The sequence below is a fragment of the Lepidochelys kempii genome, chromosome 9 (assembly GCF_965140265.1).
Source record: "Lepidochelys kempii isolate rLepKem1 chromosome 9, rLepKem1.hap2, whole genome shotgun sequence".
Lineage (NCBI taxonomy): Eukaryota > Metazoa > Chordata > Testudines > Cheloniidae > Lepidochelys > Lepidochelys kempii.
This window is the reverse complement of record NC_133264.1, coordinates 7,589,699-7,615,748: the sequence shown is the minus strand read 5'-3', so window position 1 is coordinate 7,615,748 and position 26,050 is coordinate 7,589,699. Positions and strand designations below refer to the sequence as shown.

Sequence of the window (26,050 nt, the reverse complement as noted above, 5' to 3'; positions counted from 1 at the left end):
ACTAGGCTGCACGCAGCCGATTTGGAAACGGAACCTTTTCAGAAGTGGAATCAACAGAGCGCGATACGTTTGGTTGAGATTAGTGGGATGGTGATGCAATAAATGGTAGTACCAAGTGCACCTAACCCTTAATTTTCATAGAATAGTGTTATATCTAGGGGTGATCCTAAGAAATGGTGGTAATTTGATCTAATTTCTTCAGTTCTCAACTGCTCAGTGCCCTCACTTTAAGTAACCAGTAGTAGAATGTTGTCCCACTAACCTCTCCAAAGAGGATGGAGTTGTAAGGGGAAACGAGGGATTCTTAAGAAAAAAAAGAGTTGGTTCCTGGAGATGCCGTGATTGATATAACAAAACAGATGCATAAGCAACTTGTCAAGAGACAGTAGCTTTAATGAGGAAACCAGGAGAAGAAGGCGAACAAAAAGAATCTGTAACACTATAGTGACATGTCACATTGCCAAATCCAAAGGGACATTCAAAAGAATGGTGGTTGTGAGAGGACATGAGGCCCTAAAACTGCAGACATGTGCATGCTTAACTTTACTACTGTGAATAGTCCTCCCAGAGAGAGTAAAGGAAGGGGGACCCAAAGTACATTGATAGCCTTTGGATAAAAACATGTGAAATGAACTTTGAAGGAGAGAAGAGAGGTTTTGTGAACACAGAAGAGTGAATGGTACACACTGAAGTTCAGTTAAAATAATGCATCTTTATTATATCTGGACAGTTGTGCAGCCGTGGTGGGACTACAGCTAGTTCATTAGTATCTCTACTGTGTAGAAATAGTTTAGATAATTCTTTCCAATAGGTGTTACCTTGCACTTTTGTACACTGAAGATCGCTTGATCTTTGGCAAATGCATTTATTTTTTAAAAGTTAAAATTTAATAAGTCTGTGTTCCTAAATAAAACTATCTCCATCCACTGTCACAATACTGAATTATCAAATAAGACTAATAAGATAAAGTACAAGATGAATATTAAAATCCCTGACAGAATCACCTCCATTTATGGTTCATTTCAGACTAGCGTGGAACCACATGGAGCTTATATGGATGTGGCTGCAATATAGCCCCTAAAATATAGTTTAGATTGACTTCCTTCACTCCCTCTGGAAGCTGGAATGTAAACACCTGCAGCAGGTTGACAAAGAAGATGAAGAGCTCAGTTCTTGCCATCTGTTCCCCCAAACACACCCGATGCCCTACGGAAGGAACAAGAGAAGGGCATTACTCCTACAAATGATTGCAGAGTGAGTCAGAGAAAAGTGAATTTCCAAACAAAATTCTGCTGAGTCTCTTGGACGCTAAGGTGAGAAGTTGCCTCAGAGGGACATAATCTGTATAATTTTCTTTACCTGAGATGCTAGATATATATCTGGCTTTGGGTATGTCTATGCTTCGAGCCGGGGATGTAATTCACAGGCAGATCATGGAGACATGCCCATGCTAGATCACTAGAAATAAAGCATGGCTGCCATGGTGGAACCAGCGGGAAGGGCTAACTGCCCCATGTATGTAGCTAGCATCTCACATGCTTACATACTTGGAGCAAGCAGATTTAGATGCCAGTGAAATACCTGCTGAGAAAGGTATGAATGCTTCATTGTTTACAAAGTTGCCATCTGAATCGAGAAAGTGACTCGGGTTGAACTTCCATGGGGTCTCCCAGTGTTCAGAATCGTATACAGCAGAGTGTAAGTTTGGCAATACAATTGTGCCCTGAAAAAGAAGCAAAACTTAATTGTCTTCTATTTGTGAATTAGTCTTTGTTAGCTAAGCATTAAAAACAGGAGCAGGTTCTCAGCTTGTGTAAATCAGTGTGGCTTCATTGACATCAACAAGTCTATGCCCTTTTATAGCAGCTGTGTGGCTCAGACTGTCTAGCCTCATTTCTCTGCTTATCAGCGTGGTTCACCAGGGTCACATCTGATAGTATTGTACTCAAATGTTCTGTTACAAATTGTCCTCTTTTTCCTTTTATCACATTCTCTCCTTCTCCTCTATTACTGACACAGAGGTTTCTCATCTGCCCTCCTTTAATCCATCTGTCCCAGCAACCCGATCCTACTCTACCTCCCTTCACCCCATTCACCCTGTTCCTTGCTCTCTCTTAACCACTCACTCCTCTCAATAAATGCATGCTTTTCTCTTCCCTATCATGAAAAAAATCTAACCTTTACCCCACTTACTTCCCTGTCCCTTTCCCCTCCACCTCCACACATAGAATATGTCTTCTGTAACTACTGCTTTGAGTTCCTCTCCATCCAGTTCTACATCTGAGATAGCTTTTCTAACATTTCTTCATGGATGTCCAGCTGGAACCTTCAATTCAACATGGTCAAAACTGAGTTTTGGCCTTCTTCTTTCTCCATTTACTCCATCACTGTGGATAACACCACCACCCTCCCAGTTGTTGCAAGACCATAATTTGGATGTTCTCATCAACTTGGCCTTCTCTCCAAACTCACAAATCTAGACTGCAGCCAAATCTTGCTGCTGCCACCAATATAATATTTCAAAGATTTGGCCTTGTCTGTGTCCAGACTGTCATCTAATCTCATCATTTTATGCCATGAGCCTTATAATCTCTTCTTCTCTGGCCTTGATGCCAGCTACATTGTCCCTCTCAAGTGTATTCAAAATTCTGCTACTAGGATTGCATTCATGGCTTGTCACTCTAACCACATTAACCGTCTCTTTCCATTTCTTTGCTGGGTCCTATCACACCACATCAGACACTAGCTCCTTGTCTTTCATTTCTGGCCCTTCACCAGTGAGCCCCATGCTATCGGTAAGATCTACTGGCACATTGAATAGTTGGCTCCTGCCTTTGCTTGGTATTGACGGCAGCCCTAATCATCATCTCCCTCAAACGCCTCCAGGCTTTCTCCCGTGATCCTCTCATATGTGTGGGGAAAATGCCCAATCAAATTGATAAAGCACACCACCATCTCTCTTCCCCCACCCTTAAAACCTTCTTGATGCCATGATGCCTACAGGCCTAGACTACTTCTGCAAAGCTGTGGTCATTTTTCAACTCCCAACCTACTTCCACCCTATTTGCCTGTTCTGTCCTGTCTCATGTATAGACGGAAAGTGTTTGGGGGCAGGGACTGTCGTCTTGGCTATTTTTTCTGAAGTTCTTACCACAGTGGGGCCCTGATCCTTGATTAGGATAGCGAGGCATGAGTGTAACATGAATACTTAGGCCTGGTCTACGCTACACAGTTAGGTGGATGGAAGGCACTTTACATTGACCTAATTATGTCAGTGTACACACCACAGCTTTGTCCCACTGATGTAAGTGCCCTGCTACACCGACATAATAACTCCACCTCCACGAGAGGCATAGGACTTACGTTGGTGTAGTTATGACAACACAGTGTCTGTGTAGCCACAGCAGCTGTTGGCTGTCTTGTCAATTTTACAGCTCCATGCTGGAGCAGTGAAATTGACAAGAAAGCTGGGTAGCTGGAGCCTGGCTGGGCTGTTGCAAGGCGGCTTCCCGCTCAGGGAGCCGAGAAGCCCGGGCAGCTGCCCCCTGCACCCAGCTGTGAGCAGGGAGGCACGAACCCCAGGTGGCTGGCCTCCACTCGCAGGTGGGAGTGGGGAACCAAGAGCCTGGGGGCGGGGGGGAGCAGCTGGGCTCCCAGTGGGGAGCTGCAGGGAGCTGAGAGCCCTGGCTCTTAGCCTCCCTACACTGCCCCTCTTCAGTTAATGGAAGTGCTTCTAGTGAGGATGCATGCCACCAACAGTAGGAGGGTAGTGTGGGCATCAGCCACAGCAGTAATTACAACTGTAAATCTGTAGTGTAGACTGTAGGCCAGGGGTGAGCAAACTTTTTGGCCCTAGGGCCACATCGGGTACAAAAATTGTATAGAGGGCCAGGTAGGGAAGGCTGGGGGAGGCTATGCATGGCCTGGCCACTGCCCCCTGGGACTCCTGCATCTTATCCAAACACCCCTGCTCTCTGCCCCCTGATCATCCCCCCAGGACGCCCGTCCCCTGTCCAATCCTCCCTGCTCCCCACCCCGTGACTGACCCCCTGAAGCCCCCCTGCCCCCTATCCAACCCTCCCTGCTCTCCTGCCCCACGTTACCTGTGGAGTGGGGGAAAGGGGGGCTCAGTCCTTTCCCTGTGCGTTTCCCCTGCTTGTTTGGCTGCTCTCTCTGGCAGTCGAGCAGGGCTCGCTCCCTGTCTGGGCTTGGCTGCTGGGGACAGGGGCCAAGCATGCTGGAGGTGGAGGGGGGCCCTGGCTTGCTCTGCCACTGTCCCTGGCAGCAGGGCCCAGACCCCTTGACCGCCCTCCTGCAACTCCCCCTGCTCCTCGCCCCCCTCCCCCCCCGTAACTCCCCCTGGCCACGCTATAGCCGTGCCGCCCGGCTGGAGCTGCAGCCATGCTGCCCAGGAGCTGGGGGAACTGTGACTGTGAGGGAGGGAAGAGGGGAGGGACCAGGGGCTAGCCTCTGGCCCGCTCACCACGCTGCGGGGGAATTGGGCTGGCTCCTCTGCAAGCCTGTCCTGACCCCGTTCCCTGGCAGGAGCTCAGGGGCCAGAGGGAAGGGTCCTGAGGGCTGGATATGGCCTGCGGGCCGTAGTTTACCCCCCTCTGCTGTAGGCTGTAACAGTGTCTGTAAGTCGACGTAACATAAGTTGATGTATGTCTCTAGTGTAGACGTGCCTTTAGTAATAATGATGCAAAAGAAGCAGGGGTCATTAACATGGGGAATACCGTTGTACCTTTTCAACGGGAAACCCCAGCACTGTTGTATCCTTCACGCACTGCCGAGGGGCCCCGACAGCAGTAATGTTGCTGCAGCGCAAGATCTCATGAATCACAGCGTTTGTGTAAGGCAGTTTCTTCCGGTCCTCATAGTGGATTAGTTGGGAAGGTTCCAGAACCGTGTCTAGTTCCTTCTGGACTCTCTCTGCAAAGAAATACTCGGTTTTACTGATAACCGGTGAATATTTTTCGTCCCTTTTTCTGGTTTTCTTTTTAATACGCCCATCTCTTTACAAAGCTGTGTTAACTTGCTGTGTGTCCCTTGACTGGACGTACACAATCCAGGGTTTTGTAAAATAAGAATACGTTGCCTTGAGATGCTTTGGAGTGTGGTTTGATCCCTGCATTGGTTTGAAGTTGAGAGGGGGAGCGTTTCCCCAGAGCTCATGGTAATTTCTCAAATGGTACTTCTCTTTCAAATTAATCTTTACAGAAGTGCCTGCGTATTCCCGTTTAGATGAAACGAGGGACATTGACATATTCCCATTATATTCACCATATCTTTTGACAGGAAAGTTATAAATACATGTCAGATTAGGTAAATTTTTAAGTGCTGCTCACTGTTTCTACTTTGGCAATGAAAAGGTATTCGTGAGAGAAAATATGCTTGTTTTACTTGTGAAATTGCCCCTTTAGCCTGCTATCTTCCCTCGCTATTGTCTTAGTATGAAGGGGGAGACCAGTAGCCTGCTGGTGTTGCATTTCAGGCAGCTGATGGGGTGACAGCATATTTCTATTTCCTTTCATGATATTTCATAGATTAAATTCTCTTTTCTGAGCTGTTAGATATTAACAGCTAAGCACTGATGTTCATTGCTGGCAGGTCACTTTGTCTTACAGCACCCTGTTAATCTGAGCTAATATTTGTTTAGTAATTATTGGCAAACTTTAATGTGTGTCCCTTCGATGCGCATCCACTCACCTTGGATATCTGGGTATTGCAGCATATAGAGGAGTGCCCAGCACAGGGTGATAGTTGTGGTTTCTGTCCCTCCCAGCAAAAGATCAGCCACAGTCTGAACCATGTTATCTTCGTTAAAGGTGGAGGTGGGGTCATCTTTGGTCTGAAGGTGACATTCACAAGATTTGAAAGCAGAAGGTTCTACAGGAGTACGGTTGACTGTCTGGTAATTAACACATTTTTCACAGGTTGGCTGGCCCTTCTAAAGGGACGTATCTCTCAGCCCACCTGTGACACAGCTAATTTTCCTCCCCTGGCGGAGAGAAGGAAGCAAGTCATGTGACAGGCAGGTGTGTGACTAAATCGAACCTCTGGGGAGGTAGAAAAACAGAGGCTGGTGGATGGCCAAATGGATGGGGGCGACAGAGTGAAGCTGCAGGGAGCGTGTTTGCCTCCTGTAGTGATTCCTGGGAGGGGATTTGGGGCTGGGTAGAAAGACCCCTCTGGACGATTTTGTTTTCCTTTTGGGGAGAGACCAAGAAGGGGGCCAGGCCTGGCGTCTGCTCCAGTGGCTTAGAGAACAGAGGAAGAGACAGTACCTCAGCAAAAAGGGGCTCTGCCCAGCTTAAGGCTGAGTGGGAAAGCTTTTGTGTTTGTTCTGGAACTTCGTTAAAATCAGCCCAAAGAGGTGCTGCTGCTGCTGGACTTGGGAAAGCCTCTTTTGAGTGTGAGGAACCAAGAGCGGAAACTGAGGCTGGGTATTGCAGCACCACCCTTAGCCACAAGGGGGCGCAGGGGAGGCAGCTGACACGGTTAGTGTTGCTTGATGAAAACGTCTCGTGAAATGTCCAACAAATGGCAGGGGGGAAACAAAAATGCTTCTGAAGTCCCAAATTACAGGAAGATTTGAAATATTAATCTATAAAATTATTTAGCAATCCTTCAGCTAAGTCTCTCTGCAGTGGACAGTGAGGCTAAGGAGAAGCTAGTGTTATACAGAGTACAGGCACTTACTTTTGCTATCTGAGCCAGGTAGAAGTCAATGAGATCCTGTGGATCATCTTCTTTCCATCTCTCCTCATGACTTCGGACTTCGTTCTTAACTAAATTATGCATAAAATTGGTGTACACAAACACTTCCTGGTGAGGTCCTGGGAGATGATGCATAAACCATGGGAAAGCATCATACATCTATGGGTAAAACATAGGGGAGATGATGTGAGTTCTCTGATATAAGCAAGTGAACCTGAGGAAGTTTAAAGTGTCATGAAAACTTAAATAAAAGTATGAAGGGACTGGAGGGTTTACATGTCTAGTAGGAATATGAAACCTTTTAACCTCTGCTTTAAGTCAGTTCTGATCTGGACTAAACTGATCTGTTCTACATACATTTTTGTACTGTGCTTATTCATGGTAGTATCTGAGTGCTCTCCAGTGTTCATTAAACAACGTGTCTGCACACCTATCATGGAGTTTGTTCGCTCATTCTCTCCCCAGAGCACGTGCATTGGAGAGTCTTGTTTCAGAAGGGTGTTTTTAATATAAATATACTTGTTGCTCTGTGTTTAGGTAAGAGAAGGCAAGGTTAAAGAAATGCACCTTCCATTAGGTGTGGAAAGTAGTTAGGTCTGTCATGGTCCTTAGTGCCTGGGGGAATTCAATCCACAGTCTTGGATCACCCCAGATGTGGAGCGTTCCTTTGTGCCAGAGGGGCACAGTTGCTGACCACGGTCTTTTTCCTGGAGCTTTGGACTGTTTTTAAGTTATGTTTCAGAGTAACAGCCGTGTTAGTCTGTATTCGCAAAAAGAAAAGGAGGACTTGTGGCACCTTAGAGACTAACCAATTTATTTGAGCATGAGCTTTCGTGAGCTACAGCTCACTTCATTCGTGAGCTGTAGCTCACGAAAGCTCATGCTCAAATAAATTGGTTAGTCTCTAAGGTGCCACAAGTCCTCCTTTTCTTTTTAAGTTATGTCTACTCTGCAATAAAACACCCTTGGCTCATCGCTATCAGCTAATTCGGGCTTGCGGGGCTCAGGCTGCCGGGCTGTAAAATTGCAGTGCAGCTATTGGGGCTCGAGGTGGAGCCTGGGCTCTGGGTCTCTCCCCAATTGCAGGGTCTTAGAGTCTGGGCTCCAGACCAAACATCTCCACTGCAATATTATAGCCCCGCAGTCTGAGCCCCACAAGCCTGACTCAGCTGACGGGCCAGCTTTGGCCGTTTTATTGCAGTGTAGACAGACCCACAGGCACCATGAGCCCAGGCCATGGAGCATGTTGACCAGAAGCTGCAGAGAGGTGACATCTGCTCAGTGACATGTGTGGTCATGGAGCAGGTGGTAGTACCCCAAGTCTAGTTACTAGGGAGCAGGCGCAGCACCTATGCTATTGTCGCCCTGTTTAACTTCCTCGCTAAAGAGACTGAAGACTGAGTGGGTGTGGAGGCTGAATTCCTAGATGTGTTCCCTCCAAAACAGAGATGAGATGCACCGTTAGGAAGTCATTTGTGGGAAGCTTTCTTTTGCATTGCTTATGCTGTGCCTCTTCTGTGGCTAGAGGATTTTGGTCTCTAGGGCTGTAAGCAGAGCAACTTCTGCAGTGTTCGCTTACATTTATGTTTTAATTTCTGAAGCACCCCTACTTGAAGGCCTCCGGGTACCCAAAAATACTATCAGTGAATACTAGAATGCCAGAAAGGCGACATAGCCCAATAAACAGATAAACTTCAGATACGTTTAAAATAGGGCTGTCAAGCGATTAAAAAAATGAATCGTGATTAATTGTGTGATTAATCACAGTGTTAAACCATAATAGAATACCATTTATTTTAATATTTTGGATGTTTTCTACATTTTCAAAGATATTGATTTCAGTTACAACACAGAATACAAAGTGTACAGTGCTCACTTTTTATTTATTTTTGATTACAAGTATTTGCACTGTAAAAAAAAAATAGTATTTTTCAATTCACCTAATACAAGGACTGTAGGGAAATCTCTTTATCATGAAAGTTGAACTTGCAAATGTAGAATTATGTACAAAAAACTTGCATTCAAAAACAAAACAATGTAAAATTTTAGAGCCTGCAAATCCACTCAGTCCTACTTCTCATTCAGCCAATCACTCAGACAAACAAGTTTGTTCACATTTGCTGGAGATAATGCTGCCTGCTTCTTGTTTATAATGTCACCAGAAAGTGAGAACAGGCATTCGCATGGCACTGTTGTAGCCAGCATCACAAGATATTTACGTGCCAGATGCACTAAAGATTCATATATCCCTTCATGCTTCAACCACCATTCCAGGGGACATGTGTTCATGCTGATGACGGGTTCTGCTCTGTACCAATCCAAGGCAGTGTGGACCAACACATGTTCATTTTCATTATCTGAGTTAGATGCCACTAGCAGAAGGTTGATTTTCTTTTTTGGTGGTTCGGGTTCTGTAGTTTCCACATAGGAGTGTTGCTGTTTTAAGACTTCTGAAAGCATGCTCCAAACCTTTTGCCTCTCGGATTTTGGAAGGCACTTCAGATTCTTAAACCTTGAGTCGAGTGCTGTAGCGATCTTTAGAAATCTCACATTGGTACCTTCTTTGCATTTTCTGAAATCTGCAGTGAAAGTGTTCTTAAAATGAGCAACATGTGCTGGGTCATCATCCGAGACTGCTATATCACGAAATGTATGGCAGAATGTGGGTAAAACAGAGTAGGGGCCATACAATTCTCCCCCAAGGAGTTCAGTCACAAATTTAATTAACACATTATTTTTTTAACGAGCGTCATCGGCATGGAAGCATGTCCTCTGGAATGGTGGTCGAAGCAAGAAGGGGAATATGAATGTTTAGCATATCTGGCATGTTAATACCTTGCAATGCCAGCTACAAAAGTGCCATGTGAACACCTGTTCTCACTTTCTGGTGACATTGTAAATAAGAAGCAGGCAGCATGATCTCCTGTAAATGTAACAAACTTGTTTGTCTTTGGTGATTGGCTGAACAAGAAATAGGACTGAGTGGACTTGTAGGCTCTGAAGTTTTACGTTGTTTTGTTTTTGAGTGAAGTTATGTAACAAAAAAAATCTACATTTGTAAGCTGCACTTTCATGATAGAGAGATTGCACTCCAGTACTTGTATTTTTCAATTCACTTCATACTATTTCTTTTGTTTATTATTTTTACAGTGCAAATATTTGTAATAAAAAATAATATACACCTTGATTTCAATTACAACCCAGATACAATATATATGAAAATGTAGAAAAACATTCAAAATATTTAATAAATTTCAATTGGTATTCTATTGTTTAACAATGTGATTAAAACTGCGATTAATTGCGATTAATTTTTTTAATCGCGATTAATTTTTTTGAGTTAATCACGTGAGTTAACTGCGATTAATCGACAGCCCTAGTTTAAAAATATGCTTTAGTCATGATGAAATTCTATGGCCTCTGTATCATACAAGAGGTCAGACAAGATAATTTGATGGCCCCTTCTGGCCTTAAAAGGAGAAGAAAAAGCATCATCCATACAGAATATACGTGCAGATTAGTTTAAACATAAATTCTGAGAGAGAATGCAGTATAGAACATACATTTAGGATTTGTAGATCAGATCTTGAGCAAGACTGATCAGAAATCTGCTCAAAATGACAGGGCTTCAAAGTTTTGGATTTTATTAACTGTACTTTTATGTCTCAGTTTCCAAGTACAAAATCAGCATTCCAAGAGTGTTAGGTTTAGTACTAGCATTTAGAAATCTGGTTCAAGACGCACACGTTTATGTAAACGTTTCTTGGTTTTGAAACACATTAAATGATTTGGAAATCTGCTGCCAAAAGAAGTAATGATTTGTACTAATAACTCAAGTCTTGGGCCACATGATTTACTGATGGTGTCCTATAAATAAGACATGAGATCTATGAAGTGTGTATTTACTGCTTCATAAGCAAAAATCCTGCATAATACTTTTTGGAAATTACATGCTGTGGTAATGTCCATCTCTCTGTACTATGTATGTACAGTAACCATTAACCCTTTGGTTTTCCTGGTGAAGCATAGATAAACTTTACAGTGATAAGAACCGGAATAACTGTATGCTCACCCTGCCCCAGATCGTGGCCTGGAAGAAGATCACAAAATAGATGGCTTTGATGAGCCGGTTGAAGGAATCATCCTCACTGGAGAAGCGATGGCCAAAAACCACAGTGCAGATCACATTTGCGACAGCATAGACGATGTGGGTATGGGGGTCGAAGGATTTCCCTGAAAATACGGCAAGTGTTACTTAGAACCACTGAATGGACTGTGGTGAGGAGTGTTAAGGAGGACCATGAAGGAATCTGCACAATAGTACAAGCAGTTGTACAATGTAAAGGAGATTGAATTACTTTTAGATAAGTGAGACATTTTACAAAGGAGTGAATTCTATTTAATGTAAACTAAACAGAGGAACTAGAACCTGGAGAGGACTTCCTTTTTCTAAAAGAACTGAAGATATTTGTGAAGAGATGCTTGGAATTTATTTATGTTAGTCCTTGTCCTTTACAATGGAACGATGCTACTGAATATAATACGTTTGGAGGAAACAACCCTTGCATCTATGTTTCCCTGTTTGGTCTGTGGCCTGTTTTGTGTGGAATTACTGCATTTTTTTCTCCCCTCTGTGCTGTGCACTGAAATAAGAGCATAGGTCCTCAAGCTTCTAGGCAGGAGTTTTAATTTTTCCTTTCTACTGACAAAGTTTTAGTTTCTTCCAAACTTTGAAATGACATCAAGTTTGGAATGTCTTTTCTCCCGTGAAAAGTTCCAGGACTGTTTACAGGCACTAACTGTGCAACATCAGCATTACAAGGCCTTTTAACATAAAGTGTGTTTTCATGTATCACTCTTAACATGTTCAAGGGTTTTTTCAAAAGATTAGGCACCTTGTACATTTTTACAGTTCTATATAACATATTAGTTAAAAAAATAACCATTAGCAATAACATCAAATCTATTGCAAGTGTCCATTTACAATTATTCTTGTCATGCCACACCTTTGGCTTAATACCATTGGGGTTTGGGCCTTTTAGGGTTACCCTGTGGCTTCCCTTTGCAAAATCAAGTTTTCTTTTTCCTCCTTGTCCTGAAGGATCAAACCCTGATTTCTCTTGCTTAACAGAATTCACTGGCTGGTTGGGTGTGATATCTTTGCTAACAGCTATTAGCAAGTCTTTCTTCTCCCTGTCAGCTGGTAATTTGCATCAACACAGGCAGGAACCTGTTTACCGGTTTTCAGATCGGTGACTCTACCAATTTCAAGGCTGGACTCTGTCTTACAGAGGCCTGGTCTACACTATGAGTTGAGGTCGAATTTAGCAGCGTTATCTCGATTTAACCCTGCACCCGTCCACATGACAGCCATTTTTTTTTTTTTTACTTAAAGGACTCTTAAAATCTATTTCTTTACTCCACCCCCAACAAGGGGATTAGCACTGAAATCAGCCTTGCCGGCTCGAATTTGGGGTACTGTGGATGCAATTCGACAGTATTGGCCTCTAGGAGCTATCCCAAAGTGCTCAGTTGTGACCGCTCTGGACAGTGCTCTCAACTCAGATGCACTGGCCAGGTAGACAGAAAAAGGCCCGCGAACTTTTGAATCTCATTTCCTGTTTGGCCAGCGTGGCGAGCTCACCTGCACAGGTCACCATGCAGAGCTCATCATCACAGGAGACCATGCAGTCCCAGAATCACTGAAGAGCTCCAACATGGACCGAACGGAAGGTACGGGATCTGATCGCTGTATGGTGAGACGAATCCGTGCTGGCAGAACTCCATTCGAAAAGACAAAATGCCAAAATATTTGAAAAAATCTCCAATGGCATGAAGGACAGAGGCTATCCCCGATAATGTCAAGGCAAACCTGGTGGCTGAACTTCGTGACTTTGTCCTCACCCATAACTATTTCACATTTGGGGACAATGTATATCTTCAAATCAGCGGCACTGCTATGGGTACCCGCACGGTCCCACAGTATGTCAACATTTTTATGGCTGACTTAGAACAACGCTTCCTCAGCTCTCATCCCCTAACGCCCCTACTCTACTTGCGCTATATTGATGACATCTTCATCATCTGGACCCATGGAAAAGAAGCCCTTGAGGAATTCCACAATGATTTCAACAATTTCCTTCCCAACATCAACCTCAGCCTGGACCAATCGACACAACAGATCCACTTCCTGGACACTACGGTGCTAATCAGCAATGGTCACATAAACACCACCCTATACCGGAAACCTACTGACCGCTATTCCTACCTACATGCCTCCAGCTTTCACCCAGACCACACCACACGATCCATCGTCTACAGCCAAGCTCTACGATACAACCACATTTGCTCCAACCCCTCAGATAGAGACAAACACCTGCAAGATCTCTATCAAGCATTCTTACAACTACAATACCCACCTGCTGAAGTGAAGAAACAAATTGACAGAGCCAGAAGAGTACCCAGGAGTCACCTACTACGGGACAGGCCCAACAAAGATAATAACACAACACCACTAGCCATCACCTTCAGCCCCCAACTAAAACCTCTCCAATGCATCATCAAGGATCTACAACCTATCCTGAAGGACAACCCAACACTCTCACAGATCTTGGGAGACAGGCCAGTCCTTGCCTACAGACAGCCCCCCAACCTGAAGCAAATACTCACCAGCAACCACACACCACACAACAGAACCACTAACCCAGGAACCTATCTTTGCAACAAAGCCTGTTGCCAACTGTGTCCACATATCTATTCAGGGAACACCATCATAGGGCCTAATCACATCAGCCACACTATCAGAGGCTCATTCACCTGCACATCTATCAATGTGAGATATGCCATCATGTGCCAGCAATGCCCCTCTGCCATGTACATTGGTCAAACTGGATAGTCTCTACGTAAAAGAATAAATGGACACAAATCAGACGTCAAGAATTATAACATTCATAAACCAGTCGGAGAACACTTCAATCTCTCTGGTCACTCTATTTCAGACCTAAAGGTCGTAATATTAGAAGAAAAAGACTTCAAAAACAGACTCCAATGAGAGACTGCTGAATTGGAATTAATTTGCAAACTGGATACAATTAACTTAGGCTTGAATAGAGACTGGGAGTGGATGTGTCATTACACAAAGTAAAACTATTTCCCAGTATTTCCCCCACCCCCCTACTGCTCCTTGGACGTTTCTGTTAACTGCTGGAAATGGCCCACCCTGATTATCACTACAAAAGGTTTTCTCCCCCCTGCTCTCCTGCTGGTAATAGCTCATCTTAAGCGATCACTCTCCTTACAGTGTGTATGATAACACCCATTTTTTCATGTTCGGTGTGTATATAAATCTCCTCACTGTATTTTCCACTGAATGCATCCGATGAAGTGAGCTGTAGCTCACGAAAGCTTATGCTCTCTACACAATGTGTATGATAATCAAGTTGGGCCATTTCCTGCACAAATCCAGGTTATTGATTATCATGCACATTGTGTAAAGAGTTGTCACTTTGGATGGGCTATCACCAGCAGGAGAGTGAATTTGTGTGGGGGGGTGGAGGGTGAGAAAACCTGGATTTGTGCTGGAAATGGCCCAACTTGATGATCACTTTAGATAAGCTATTACCAGCAGGACAGTGGGGTGGGAGGAGGTATTGTTTCATATTCTCTGTGTGTATATAAAGTCTGCTACAGTTTCCACGGTATGCATCCGATGAAGTGAGCTGTAGCTCACGAAAGCTCATGCTCAAATAAATTGGTTAGTCTCTAAGGTGCCACAAGTACTCCTTTTCTTTTTGCAAATACAGACTAACACGGCTGTTACTCTGAAACCTTTTTAAAGCTTATCCCCTTTTCTGAACACAAAACTTCCAGGGCTTTTTTGTCAAGGCCCTCATATGCTCTTTGCTCACCCATTGCAACTGCTCCTTAACCAACCAGACTCTCAATACCAAAATTCAAATTTGGATAGCATGGGGTTTTGATCCAAAGCTTAATTGCCTTGGTTCTGTGGATCCTAGCACAACTATGCTACTGTAACAATGCTAACCAATTTATTTGGTGGGACACTTCTGAGAGTAACAATTCAGGACAAATTGCTTAGAGCAGAGCAGGGCAGTTAGAGCCCAAGGCTGGGGTTTCTTTGCACACCAAACCAGCCAAACAGAGAAGACTTCGGTTTTACCCCACTGGCTAACCATAAGTCACACAAGCAATTCCCTTAGACACTCCAGTTTCCCAGTATCACCACCGGTGCCATTCGTTATGGGGACGAATGATTATGAAAACGAATGCCCCAGTAAAAGAAAAAATGGTTCTCCCAATCCCAAAGGACCAAGCCCCAGACCCAGATCAATGTACAAATCAGATCTTATCCACAAATCACGCTGTTGCTAATCCTTCAGAATCTAAAATCTAAAGGTTTATTCATAAAAAGAAAGAAATATAGATGAGAGCTAGAACTGGTTAAATGGAATCAATGACATACAGTAATGGCAAAGTTCTTGGTTCACGCTTGTAGCAGTGAAAGAATAAACTGCAGGTTTAAATCAAGTCTCTGGAGAACATCCCCAGCTGGGATGGGTCATTCAGTCCTTTGTTCAGAGCTTCAGTTTGCAGGAAGGTTCCTCCAGAAGTAAGAAGCAGGATTGAAGACAAGATGCAGCAGCCTTTTATAGTCTCTTGCCATGTGGTCTCTGCGTTCTTTGTCCCAAAGACAAGCTATCCAGCACATGGCATAGAAAAACCTTAGAGTTCTGTCCATAGGCAGATCCCTGCACACCTTGCTGAGTCACAAGGCATGTCTGCCTTCTCTCAGTGGGTCAGCTGTAGAGCTGATGGTCCTTAATGGACCATCCAGCAGGCTAGGCAGTGCTGATACGAAATTGTCTGGGGTGTCCCCCAGAAGCATAGCACAAGTTCGCAATACAGACAGTATAGAGCCAATACTTATAACTTTAAATATAAAATGATACCTGCATACAGACAGCATAATCATAACCAGCAAATCATAACCTTGTCTTAGACACCTTATTTGACCCCCTTTATACAAGATTTGGTGCCACTTTACAGTACCTTGGTTGTAACAATGATCTATATGGTCCCCGTTCATATTAATAATGTCACACAAGTATTCACATTTCCTAAGCTATCATTAAAAGGTAAGGTATATTATTCATTTTAAATATATCTGGCTTCAATCTAAATTGATATCACATACTACAAAACTGCATTACAATAATGTTATTTAGGTGGCAAAGAAAAGTGCTCAAAAGTTAGCAAATGCTAGATTAAAAATTGTCTGGGCAATGTTAATTTTGCTGTCTTGTGCATCCAGAGTGAATAAAAGTCCTCTGGGCCTGTGTGTATGAATGAATGAACAGGTAATGAAAGGTTATAATGAATTTTCACAAGAGGGAAAAATTCAGGTTCCAGCAGCAATCTTCATTCTGGCATTTCGTCTCTTTCAAGTGCTTGACTTTGCAACCAAAATGACTATGATTCTAACGTGGTTTTCTTTGTGTAATTCCCGGGGGAGCAGTTCCAAAGGGAAAAGGCAAGCTATATTTTGTGCACCAATAACGGCTCCATCCGCACATCATCACGGTTTTTACCCTGAACCTGCAGCATTGCAACAGAGACTGCTGCCTCTGGAGCGACAGGACTGTTTAAAAAACAACAAGGAGTCCGGTGCCACCTTAAAGACTAATGGATTTATTTGGGCATAAGCTTTCATGGGTAAAGCACCACTTCTTCAGATCAAGAAGTGGTGTTTTACCCACGAAAGCTTATGCCCAAATAAAGCTGTTAGTTTTTAAGGTGCCACCGGACTCCTTGTTGTTTTTCTGGATACAGACTAACACGGCCACGCCCTGATCCTTAGGACTCTTTAGGCATTCCCCATACAGCATGGGGTGCTACTGCTTTGGTGGGGTAGACCTCATTTTTTTGAATATTTATATATTCAAAATATGTATTTTGAATTCATAAATATATTCAATTCATAAATATATATTTATGTTATGAATATATATTTATGTTCAGTTATTATTCTCTTGGCATTCTGCCACAATGTTACTGAACAACACAAGCGAGGGAAGATGGTGATTTTCAGTGGCTTATATTTCATCCAGGCCTGCATGAAATTTCATGGGAAAAGGGAAAGACATGTTTCTAGCCTGAGGGCCCATTCCCAGCTGAATTTCAAAGGTCTCCTGCAAGCAATGGAGTTGTAAAGCCTCACACAAAAAGTTCACAAGAATTTGGTGTGATGGAAAGTGTTAGGTGACTCTAAAGATAGGGATTGTTCCAGCTCCCTGTGTTTTCAATAGGACAGTGATATGAATGAGAAATAAAAATTGGTTTTGGTGTATTTATTTTTAAAACCCGTTAAATGTCTATCTGTACACTCAAACCTGAGCACTCCTCCTAAAGTGCTTCGTTCACTTAGGCAATTAAGAACAGGTGGACTTGTGGCACCTTCAAGACTAACAAATTTATTTGAGCATAAGCTTTCGTGAGCTACAGCTCAATTGAGAAACCCATAACAGTCCCCACCAGCATGAGCATCTCTGTGTCATTCAAGAACAGAAGTGCTGTTAGACTTGTTATCACCCCACAGCCTGTCTTATATATAGGGAACAGCTCTAAATTACAATCTTTCAAAGAATTTACCTTTCTGACTGGCAAAGACCTCCACCAGGTGTCTGGTCTCCTCTTGTATTCGGTGCTCCAGGCTTTTCTTACCCAGTTCCAGGCGCCTTAGAAACGTCATACCAAAGCGTCTCTGCTGCTTCCAGGTGTGACCGCTTGTCAGGAAAATACCTGAGGACAATAGAAACACCATTATACTCTTGCTAGGAAGGAAACCCTTTTATAGCGGAAGGCAAGTTTAAATTAAGATGCCTTTTTCTAGTAAGAGGAAACAATGACGTGCTTTACAGATTTTGAGCTGTGATCTGTTACTTGGGTTTCTATCACCATTAGTATAATTATATATCTTGTTATAGTCACATCCCTGGAAACTCCGTGGGGGCAGCTTTTGGAGAGGATAGAATAACTCATCTATTGGTGTGTCAGATGTGCTTATAGGCAAACCTTTGAATACATGTCTGTTGTGGGGGTTTTGTATATGGAGACATTGTCTTTTTAGAATTAAGCCATATTAAGGCCAACTTGGTGGGCAAATTTTTCTCCAAATCCTATGGAAAGAAGAGAAGCATAGCCAGTGGTGTGTTATGTAAGTTGTACAGGATTTGCCTTTTTTGGTCTGTTTTTCTTTTTTAATATTGCAGTTCTGCATGGAGCCCTGCTATCCAACTGCATAAGTACCACGTGGCAAGACAGTATCTGGGAAGAATAGTCTGCCTTAGAATGCCACCTTTATGCTTCAATATTATTCCTTGCAAAAGAGTAATATCTTTTACCTTTTTCTCCCATCAGATCCCTATAGAAGGGGGTGAGAGGCCGTCCAGAAATCTCTTCTGAATGGGAGATAAGGCCATCTTTTACTGCTTTGTATCCATTCAATACAATCACAGGTGTCTGCCCCATCCACACTGTGTAAATGTTGCCATAGATGTTGGTTAACTGGAGAGTTGATAACCATAAGTCAGAAAAATTGAAAGCAACCGGCAGATCTATTAAAAGGCTTCTTTCGGATGTTTTCTATAACTCTGACTAAACCCATTTGCCTCTGACTGAATTGGATTAGAGTTTACAACAGAATTTAGCTGCCTAACGTAACACACTTTGGGTATGGAATGCCAGTCCTACTCCATTTTATGCAACATGGACACTGAGCGTTAGAACATCACTCAACAGGAGGGAAAAGGCGACAAAAGGAGAACCAGAGAACTTTGACTAAAATATTACATCAGCTCAAAGTTAAAGTGAATAAACAGACACTTGTTGTTTTTTCTTTTTTTTTTTTGTATGTGTTTTTTCCTTTTTGTTTTCATTTATTGCGAATTATTGTATGTGTTTGCTTTTCTCAATGTCAATGTAGGAAGATAACTATTTTTGCACTCTACGTTTCTTTTCTTACTGCTTCCCTGTGATTTTTCTTATCTTCCTTCTCATTGCCTTTTCTCAGGTCAGACTTATATTTTCTCCTGAAACAGAGTCTGAAGTGAATTTCTTACTATTGTAATTATTTAAACTGTTTCTCAAGAGAATGGCACTTCAGGAAAACAGGAGTACAGTTTTTCCTACTCCATCTTAAAATCAATTGTCTGGGTTATTGCAAAACTTTGTTTTAGGGTGTACAGTTGGCCATGCTATGGAGATCAAAGTTCTCACAGTCTGGAGACATTTCACTGATATCAATGTTGTGACAGACCCAGGCCAGTTGGGTACAGCAGAGTAGCAGAAGGCAGATATACTGGCCACTGGATTAACAGTTTTCTGTTCCCTGACTGACCAGAGCAGGGGCTAGGCTCCTGGCTAATGAGAACACCTGACTCTAATTAACCTGCAAAGAGTCAGGTGAGGCCATTAAGCTAATGTGAACACCTGACTCTAATTAAGGCCCCTCTGGTACTACAAAAGGGCTCACTCCAGTCAGGCGGAGGAAAGCTGGGGAGAGGAGGTGTGCCTGAAGGGCTGGTTCATGAAGACACGCTCAAGTCATTGGTTAGGGAGCCCTAAGGTAAAGGTGAAGAAGGGAGAAGCAGGAGAGCTGTGGGCAAGTGGCCCAGGGAAATCTAGCAACTCTGGCAGTGAAAGGCTGGTTGTCAACAGCTGCTACCATTGGGGTTCCTGGGCCAGAACCTGGAGTAAAGGGCGGGCCTGGGTTCCCCCCAACCCACCACAACAGAAACACCTCCTGGGAGGGGAAGACAGGCCCCTGTCAGGACAGGAGGCTGAACTGTTTTGGCATGAGGCCGTAGGAGCAACAGAGACTGTGGGAGTTCTCTCACCGACCTCCTTGCTGGCTTATGATGAAAAGGGGTCAGTAGACTGCATCCCTGGCCCTAGAGAGAGAAGGGTTACATGGAGGGTTGCAGTGAGCCTCTGAAGCTAGCATAAACCGCCTGGAAGTGTGGGACCCACGGGGACAAGGTCGGAGCTCTGCCACAACTGGTGTGAGAAGTGGGATACTGATTGTTCACAGTGTGGCGGAACAAAGAGGGTTTGTTTGTTTTTTAAAAAGTGCACTAGGGTTTATGGTTTGGGGTGTTTGTACCACGATGGAGGAGGTGGTGAGAGCACTGGTGCAAGCCACGGCGGCCCAGCAGGAGGCCACCCGGGCTCAGGCGATGGCGCAACAGGAGTCCATGAGGCTACAGTAGGAAACCAACCAATTATTGATGAGCCAGGCGACCCAAGGTCGAGCCCTCCTGTGCGAGGTAATGGACCAGCTGACGATCCTCACCACCCAGGCCCGGCAGTCCGAGGGGACCCGAACCCTGAGGACCACCGGTTGTCTGCCAAAGATGACAGCAGAGGATGACGTAGAGGCATATCTCCTCTCATTTGAAAGGTCTGCTCAGTGTGAGGCATGGCCCCAGGAGCAGTGGGCCAGCATTCTCACCCCTTTTTTGTGTAGAGAGGCTCAGAAGGCCTACTTTGATCTGCCCATCAAGGACGCTGCTGACTATTCCCGGCTGAGGGCAGAGATCCTAGGACGATCAGGGGTGACGGTAGTGGTACGGGCCCAGAGGTTCCAGGAGTGGAAATACAGGGAGAATAAACCTCCGAGGTCCCAACTATTTGATCTCATACATCTCGTTCGGAAGTGGCTACGGCCCAAGGCATGCAGCCCGGAGGAGATTTTGGAGCATTGATAATGGACCATTACATGTGGGGACTGCTGCCAGATCTCCGCAAATGGGTATGCCAGAATGATCCGTCCACCAACGATGAAATGATCACTTTGGTGGAAAGACGGATGACAGCCAGGGAATTGACCCAACTCCCCAAGGAAGGCCCCTCCTGAAGCAAACACTTGACCCTGACCCTGGAGGGTCGGGTGGCCAAATCCCCAGGGAGTCCTAGGTGGAAGAAGAGGGGGACCGAAAACCAGCCAGGAACCCAGAAGGAAGGAAAAGGCCTGAGTGGGGGGAACCCTGGGACTAAACCCCCTAACCCATGTGACGGGGGAGTGACTAGAAGTAATTATAAGTGTTACGGGTGCAGGGAGTTGGGGCACATAGCGGTCCAACGCCCCAATGTCGTAGAGCCCATGCAGTGGAACCTGGGGGACGGGACAGACCCGTACAGCCTACTCAATATTGTAGGGGTTGCAGTCACCCCACCTAAATATACAAGGCCGGTAAAGTTGAATGGGGTAGAAACCATGGCACTCGTAGACTCGGGGAGTGCTATCACCCTAATTTCAGGTAAGTTAGTGAAGCGCAGCCAGTTAATGCAGGCTAAGCATATGGGGGTAACCTGTGTCCATGGGACTGTTAGTTACTACCCCATCATACCAGTGAAAATTGAAATTCAGGGAAATGTCACGGCATGAAAGCAGGAGTAGTCCCAAACCTCCTATAATCCATGATCATAGGTAGAGATTTCCCTTTGTTTGGAAACTTGCTCCTACTGGAGGGACTGGAGGAAGGGGACTTCCCCGAACTTCAGGAGGCGAATGTCACCTCCCATTTTTCGTGGAAATGTCCCAGGAGCTATCCTCTGTCCTGGGGAAAGGTAGGAAGACCAAGAGAGAAAGGAGGGTGGCCAAGCCCTTGCGTACCCGAATCCGGATACAAGGACCAAGGGCTTCCTGTGTAGGCAGATGTACACGGACAACCCCCCAAGACAGAGGGGTCAGAGACCGCTTCCAGCCCCAACCTCACGGAGCCAGCCGAGAGGGCAGAGACAGATCCCTCAGAGTTTGGGCTGATAAGTCCCGGGAGAGAGACTTTTGGACGGGACCAGGTGGAAGACCCAAGAGAACGCCAGGAAGGAGGTGGCTGAGATAGATGGGGTACCTATAGAGGGGAAAGACCTGGGGGCCAGGGCCTTATTTTGTGATCAAGAGGAATCTCCTATACCGGGTCGTGCAAATGCAGGAGCAAGAAGTACACCAGCTCCTAGTACCCCGGAAACACCAGAAGGCAATATTAAGCCTCACTCACAGTCACCTTTTTGGAGGGCACCTGGGAGTGGAGAAAACCCAGGTGCGATTCTCACACAGGTTCTTCTGGGTGGGGGTACATAAAGACGTCCGGCGGTACTGTGCCTCTTGCCCCGAATGTCAACTGCACAGCCCTCGTCCACATCTAAGAGCTCCTCTGGTACCCCTGGCGATCATCGAAGTTCTGTTCAAGCGGATCGCCATGGGGCTGCTAGAGAAAATGACCTGAGGCCACCAGTATGGCTTATCATCCTAGACTATGCAACCAGATACCCAGAAGCTTACAAAACACAGCTTCCAAGAGCATTACCAAAGAATTAGTGGCAATCTTTGCCCTAGTAGGGCCACCAAAAGAAATCCTCACAGGCCTGGGAACACCATTCATGTCTAAGTTGATGAAGGACCTGTGTTCCCTGCTCCATGTCCAGACGCTGCAGACCTCAGTTTACCATCCACAAACCGATGGTCTGGTGGAAAGATTTAACCAGACCCTCAAGGCCATGATAAGAAAGGTGGTAAGCAAGGATAGGAAAGATTGGGACAGCCTACTACTGTACCTCATGATCGCCATCCGTGAGGCCCCCCAAGCTTCCACCGGATTCTCTCCCTTTGAGCTGTTGTATGGACGCAACCCCCGAGACATCCTGGACCTAGCCAAGGAAATTTGGGAGGAGGAACCCAGTGAGGGAAAGAACGTAATAGATCATGTGCTATGGATGAGGGACCGGATAGCCTGGGTCATGCCCATAGTGAGGGAGCACCTAGAGAAGGCCCAAGAGGCCCAGAGATCCTACTACAACCGTCAAGCCAAGGTTTGTCAGTTTCAACCCGGTGACCCGTGTAATAGTACTGGTACCCACAGCAGAAAGTAAGCTGTTGGCCCAGTGGTAAGGGCCCTACAAAATAGTCGAACCCATAGGGGAAGTAAATTACAAGGTGCGACAACCAGGACATCAAAAACTAGAGCAGATATACCAGGTCAAACTTCTGAAACCCTGGCATGCGCGAAAGGCATGCACAGTGGTTCGGGAAGAGTTGTACCCAGGGAACAAAAATCCTGAGCAGGTGAGGGTGTCTCCTGATCTAATGACAGCCCAGAAGAAAGAGGTAACTGAGACGATTGCCCAATATCAAGACGTATTCTCGACAAAGCCAGGTCACACAACCGGGACATATCACCATGTCATCACGAACCCTGGGGCTAGAGTAACTATGAGGCCCTACCGGGTGCCAGCAGCCAAAAGGGAGGAAATAAAAGCAGAAGTCAGGAAAACGCTGGAGGTGGGGATCATCGAAGAATCCCACAGTCAGTGATCCAGACCAATAGTGTTGGTGCCCAAACCTGATGGCACCACGAGGTTCTGCAACGACTTCCGTCGACTAAACAAGATATCCCAGTTTGATGCCTACCCTATACTCCGCATCGACAAACTAGTGGACCGTCTGGGGAATGCCCAGTACTTGACAAGCCTGGACTTGACAAAGGGGTACTGGCAGATTCCCCTAGTCGAAGATGCAAAGGAAAAGACGGCGTTTTCTACACCAGAGGGTCTCTTCCAATATACAGGCCTCCCTTTTGGACTATATGGGGCCCCAGCTACCTTTCAGCGCCTCATGGACAAGTTATTATGCCCCCATGCCAGTTATGCTGCGGCCTACTTGGATGACATGGTGATTCATACCCCAGATTGGGAAACCCACTTGAAGGCGGGGGCGGTCCTTGATACCTTCAGGCGAGCTGGCCTTACGGCGAACCCTGTTAAGTGCGCCGTAGAGTTCATGGAGGCCAAATATCTTGGCTATGTGGTAGGGAAAAGGTCTGGTAAAACCCCAACTGAATAAGTTAGAGGCCATCCAAAATTGGCCACGGCCAAGTCGTAAGAAGCAGGTCCGAGCATTCCTAGGGGTGGTGGGGTATTACCGGCTTTTCATCCCCCATTTTGCCACAAGGGCAAATCCCCTAACTGACTTAGTGAAGGCCCATGGTCCTGATCCAGTCAGATGGTCCGGTGCAGCAGAGAGGGCATTTGCGGACCTACAGACTGCCCTCTGCAGTAACCCCATATTGATAGCCCCGGATTTCACCAACGAATTCATCCTACAGAAAGATGCATCTGAAGTGGGGCTAGGGGCCGTCCTGTCGCAGATGGTTGGGGAAGAGGACCACCCAATTCTGTACCTCATAGGAAACTCCTTCCGAGGGAACAAAAATATGCAGTGAGAGAGAGAGAGTGCCTCACCGTAAAATGGGCCATGGAAACATTATTACCTGTTGCGGTGCAGATTTATCCTTGTGACCGACCATGCCCCTCTTCAATGGGTGCAACGGAACAAGGAAAAGAACACGAGGGTAACCAGGTGGTTCTTATCCCTCCAACCTTTCCAGTTCCACATCTAGTGGAGAACAGGGAGTCGCCATGGCAACGCCGATGGCTTATCACGCGCACGCTGTCTGGCGTCCCAAGCTGCCCAACCCCTTGGTGTTGAGCAGGGGGGAGGGATATGTGACAGACCCAGGCCAGTTGGGTACAGCAGAGTAGCAGAAGGCAGATATACTGGCCACTGGATTAACAGTTTTCTGTTCCCTGACTGACCAGAGCAGGGGCTAGGCTCCTGGCTAATGAGAACACCTGACTCTAATTAACCTGCAAAGAGTCAGGTGAGGCCATTAAGCTAATGTGACCACCTGACTCTAAGGCCCCTCTGGTACTACAAAAGGGCTCACTCCAGTCAGGCGGAGGAAAGCCGGGGAGAGGAGGTGTGCCTGAAGGGCTGGTTCATGAAGACACGCTCAAGTCATTGGTTAGGGAGCCTTAAGGTAAGGGTGAAGAAGAGAGAAGAAGGAGAGCTGTGGGCAAGTGGCCCAGGGAAATCTAGCAACTCTGGCAGTAAAAGGTTGGCTGCCAAGAGCTGCTACCATTAGGGTCCCTGGGCTGGGACCCAGAGTAGAGGGTGGGCCTGGGTTCCCCCCAACCCACCACAACAGAAACACTTCCTGGGAGGGGAAGACAGGCCCCTGTCAGGACAGGAGGCTGAACTGTTTTGGTATAAGGCCGTAGGAGCAACAGAGACTGTGGGAGTTCTCTCACCGACCTCCTTGCTGGCTTATGATGAAAAAGGCTCAGTAGACTGCATCCCTGGCCCTAGAGAGAGAAGGAAGACATAGAGGCTCACTGCAACCCTCTGAAGCTAGCATAAACCGCCTGGAAGCGTGGGACCCACGGGGACAAGGTCGGAGCTCTGCCACAGTGTCAATATATCATAGTGCTTCCTGCAAGAAAAGTCCTGCCATGGATGCCTTATAGAATGAGATACCCACAATATATAGAGAGCAGAGAGTGAGTCCAAACCATCAGTAGAATATAATGAGTTGCTTTTTAGAAGAAGGCTGAGTCTTCTGTATCTATTACCTAGTGCCACTCGCAGTCTGGAAGAAATACCAGAGAAGCGACGAGCTGTTCAGCCTCTGGCAAAACAGGATATCTGAATGGTCTCGGAACTGCTTTGGAAACAATAGGGCCTGATCCAAAATCCAGTGAAGGCAATGGAAAGACTCCCATTGATATCAATGGGTTTTGGTTCAGGGTCTCAGTATTATTCACACACTGGACGTGTGATAATAAAGTCTGTACATTATAAATATGCCTATTTGGACATTCTTAGAGAGAGAACAGCAAAAGCAAAGAAGAAAAATAGCAATTGAAAGTGATTATTCTTTTTTCCTAGTAGTGCAGTTCCCCACGTCGCGTGTGTTTGGGTAATAATTAAGTCAGGTTGCGGAATACCCTATAATTGATTAGGTAACTCCTGTGCAATGCCAATTTTAAATCCACCTGAATCATTCCAAGCTTCTCTATTTCAGCCAAGTACAGAATTCTGCTAAAATAAATACCTTAACAAGATTTTCTCGGTGAAGTTTAAAGTCCAGCAGCCATAAGTTGCCAATAATGGGTAGGGGAGTTGGTCCAGGAGGAAAACGTCTACGTGTCCATTGCAACTTCAGAAACTGTGCAATCAGGAGACACACAATCAGAGCCACTGCAACCTCAGTTATCCCCAACATCTCACCGTGCTGTGTTATCAATTTCCTTTCTGCTGAGGGTACTGTCTCTCTGAAAATTGTCCTGGAGCTGCATACACTGAGCTCAGTTTCTGTTAGATTCTAGCTCTTTGCTAAGCGCATTTGCCCTTTCTAGTCATCTCTCGCTCTCTCTATTGTTTCCTCTCTTTGATACACTCTACGCTTGCCAAACT

General features: G+C 45.4%; 1 protein-coding gene across 1 annotated transcript; it reads right to left on the bottom strand.

The window, feature by feature from the left end:
* Window positions 1–980: 980 nt before the first annotated feature.
* LOC140917095 (cytochrome P450 2J2-like) lies at window positions 981–25,859 on the bottom strand. The gene is made up of 9 exons (XM_073359165.1): window positions 25,689–25,859; window positions 18,141–18,303; window positions 17,389–17,538; window positions 10,793–10,953; window positions 6,703–6,879; window positions 5,710–5,851; window positions 4,745–4,932; window positions 1,582–1,723; window positions 981–1,206 (listed from the first exon to the last, which is right to left on the bottom strand). Exons 1-9 carry the CDS (start codon window positions 25,857–25,859, stop codon window positions 1,028–1,030), a joined length of 1,473 nt encoding a protein of 490 aa, XP_073215266.1. The 3' UTR covers window positions 981–1,027.
* Between the last annotated feature and the right edge of the window lie 191 nt (window positions 25,860–26,050).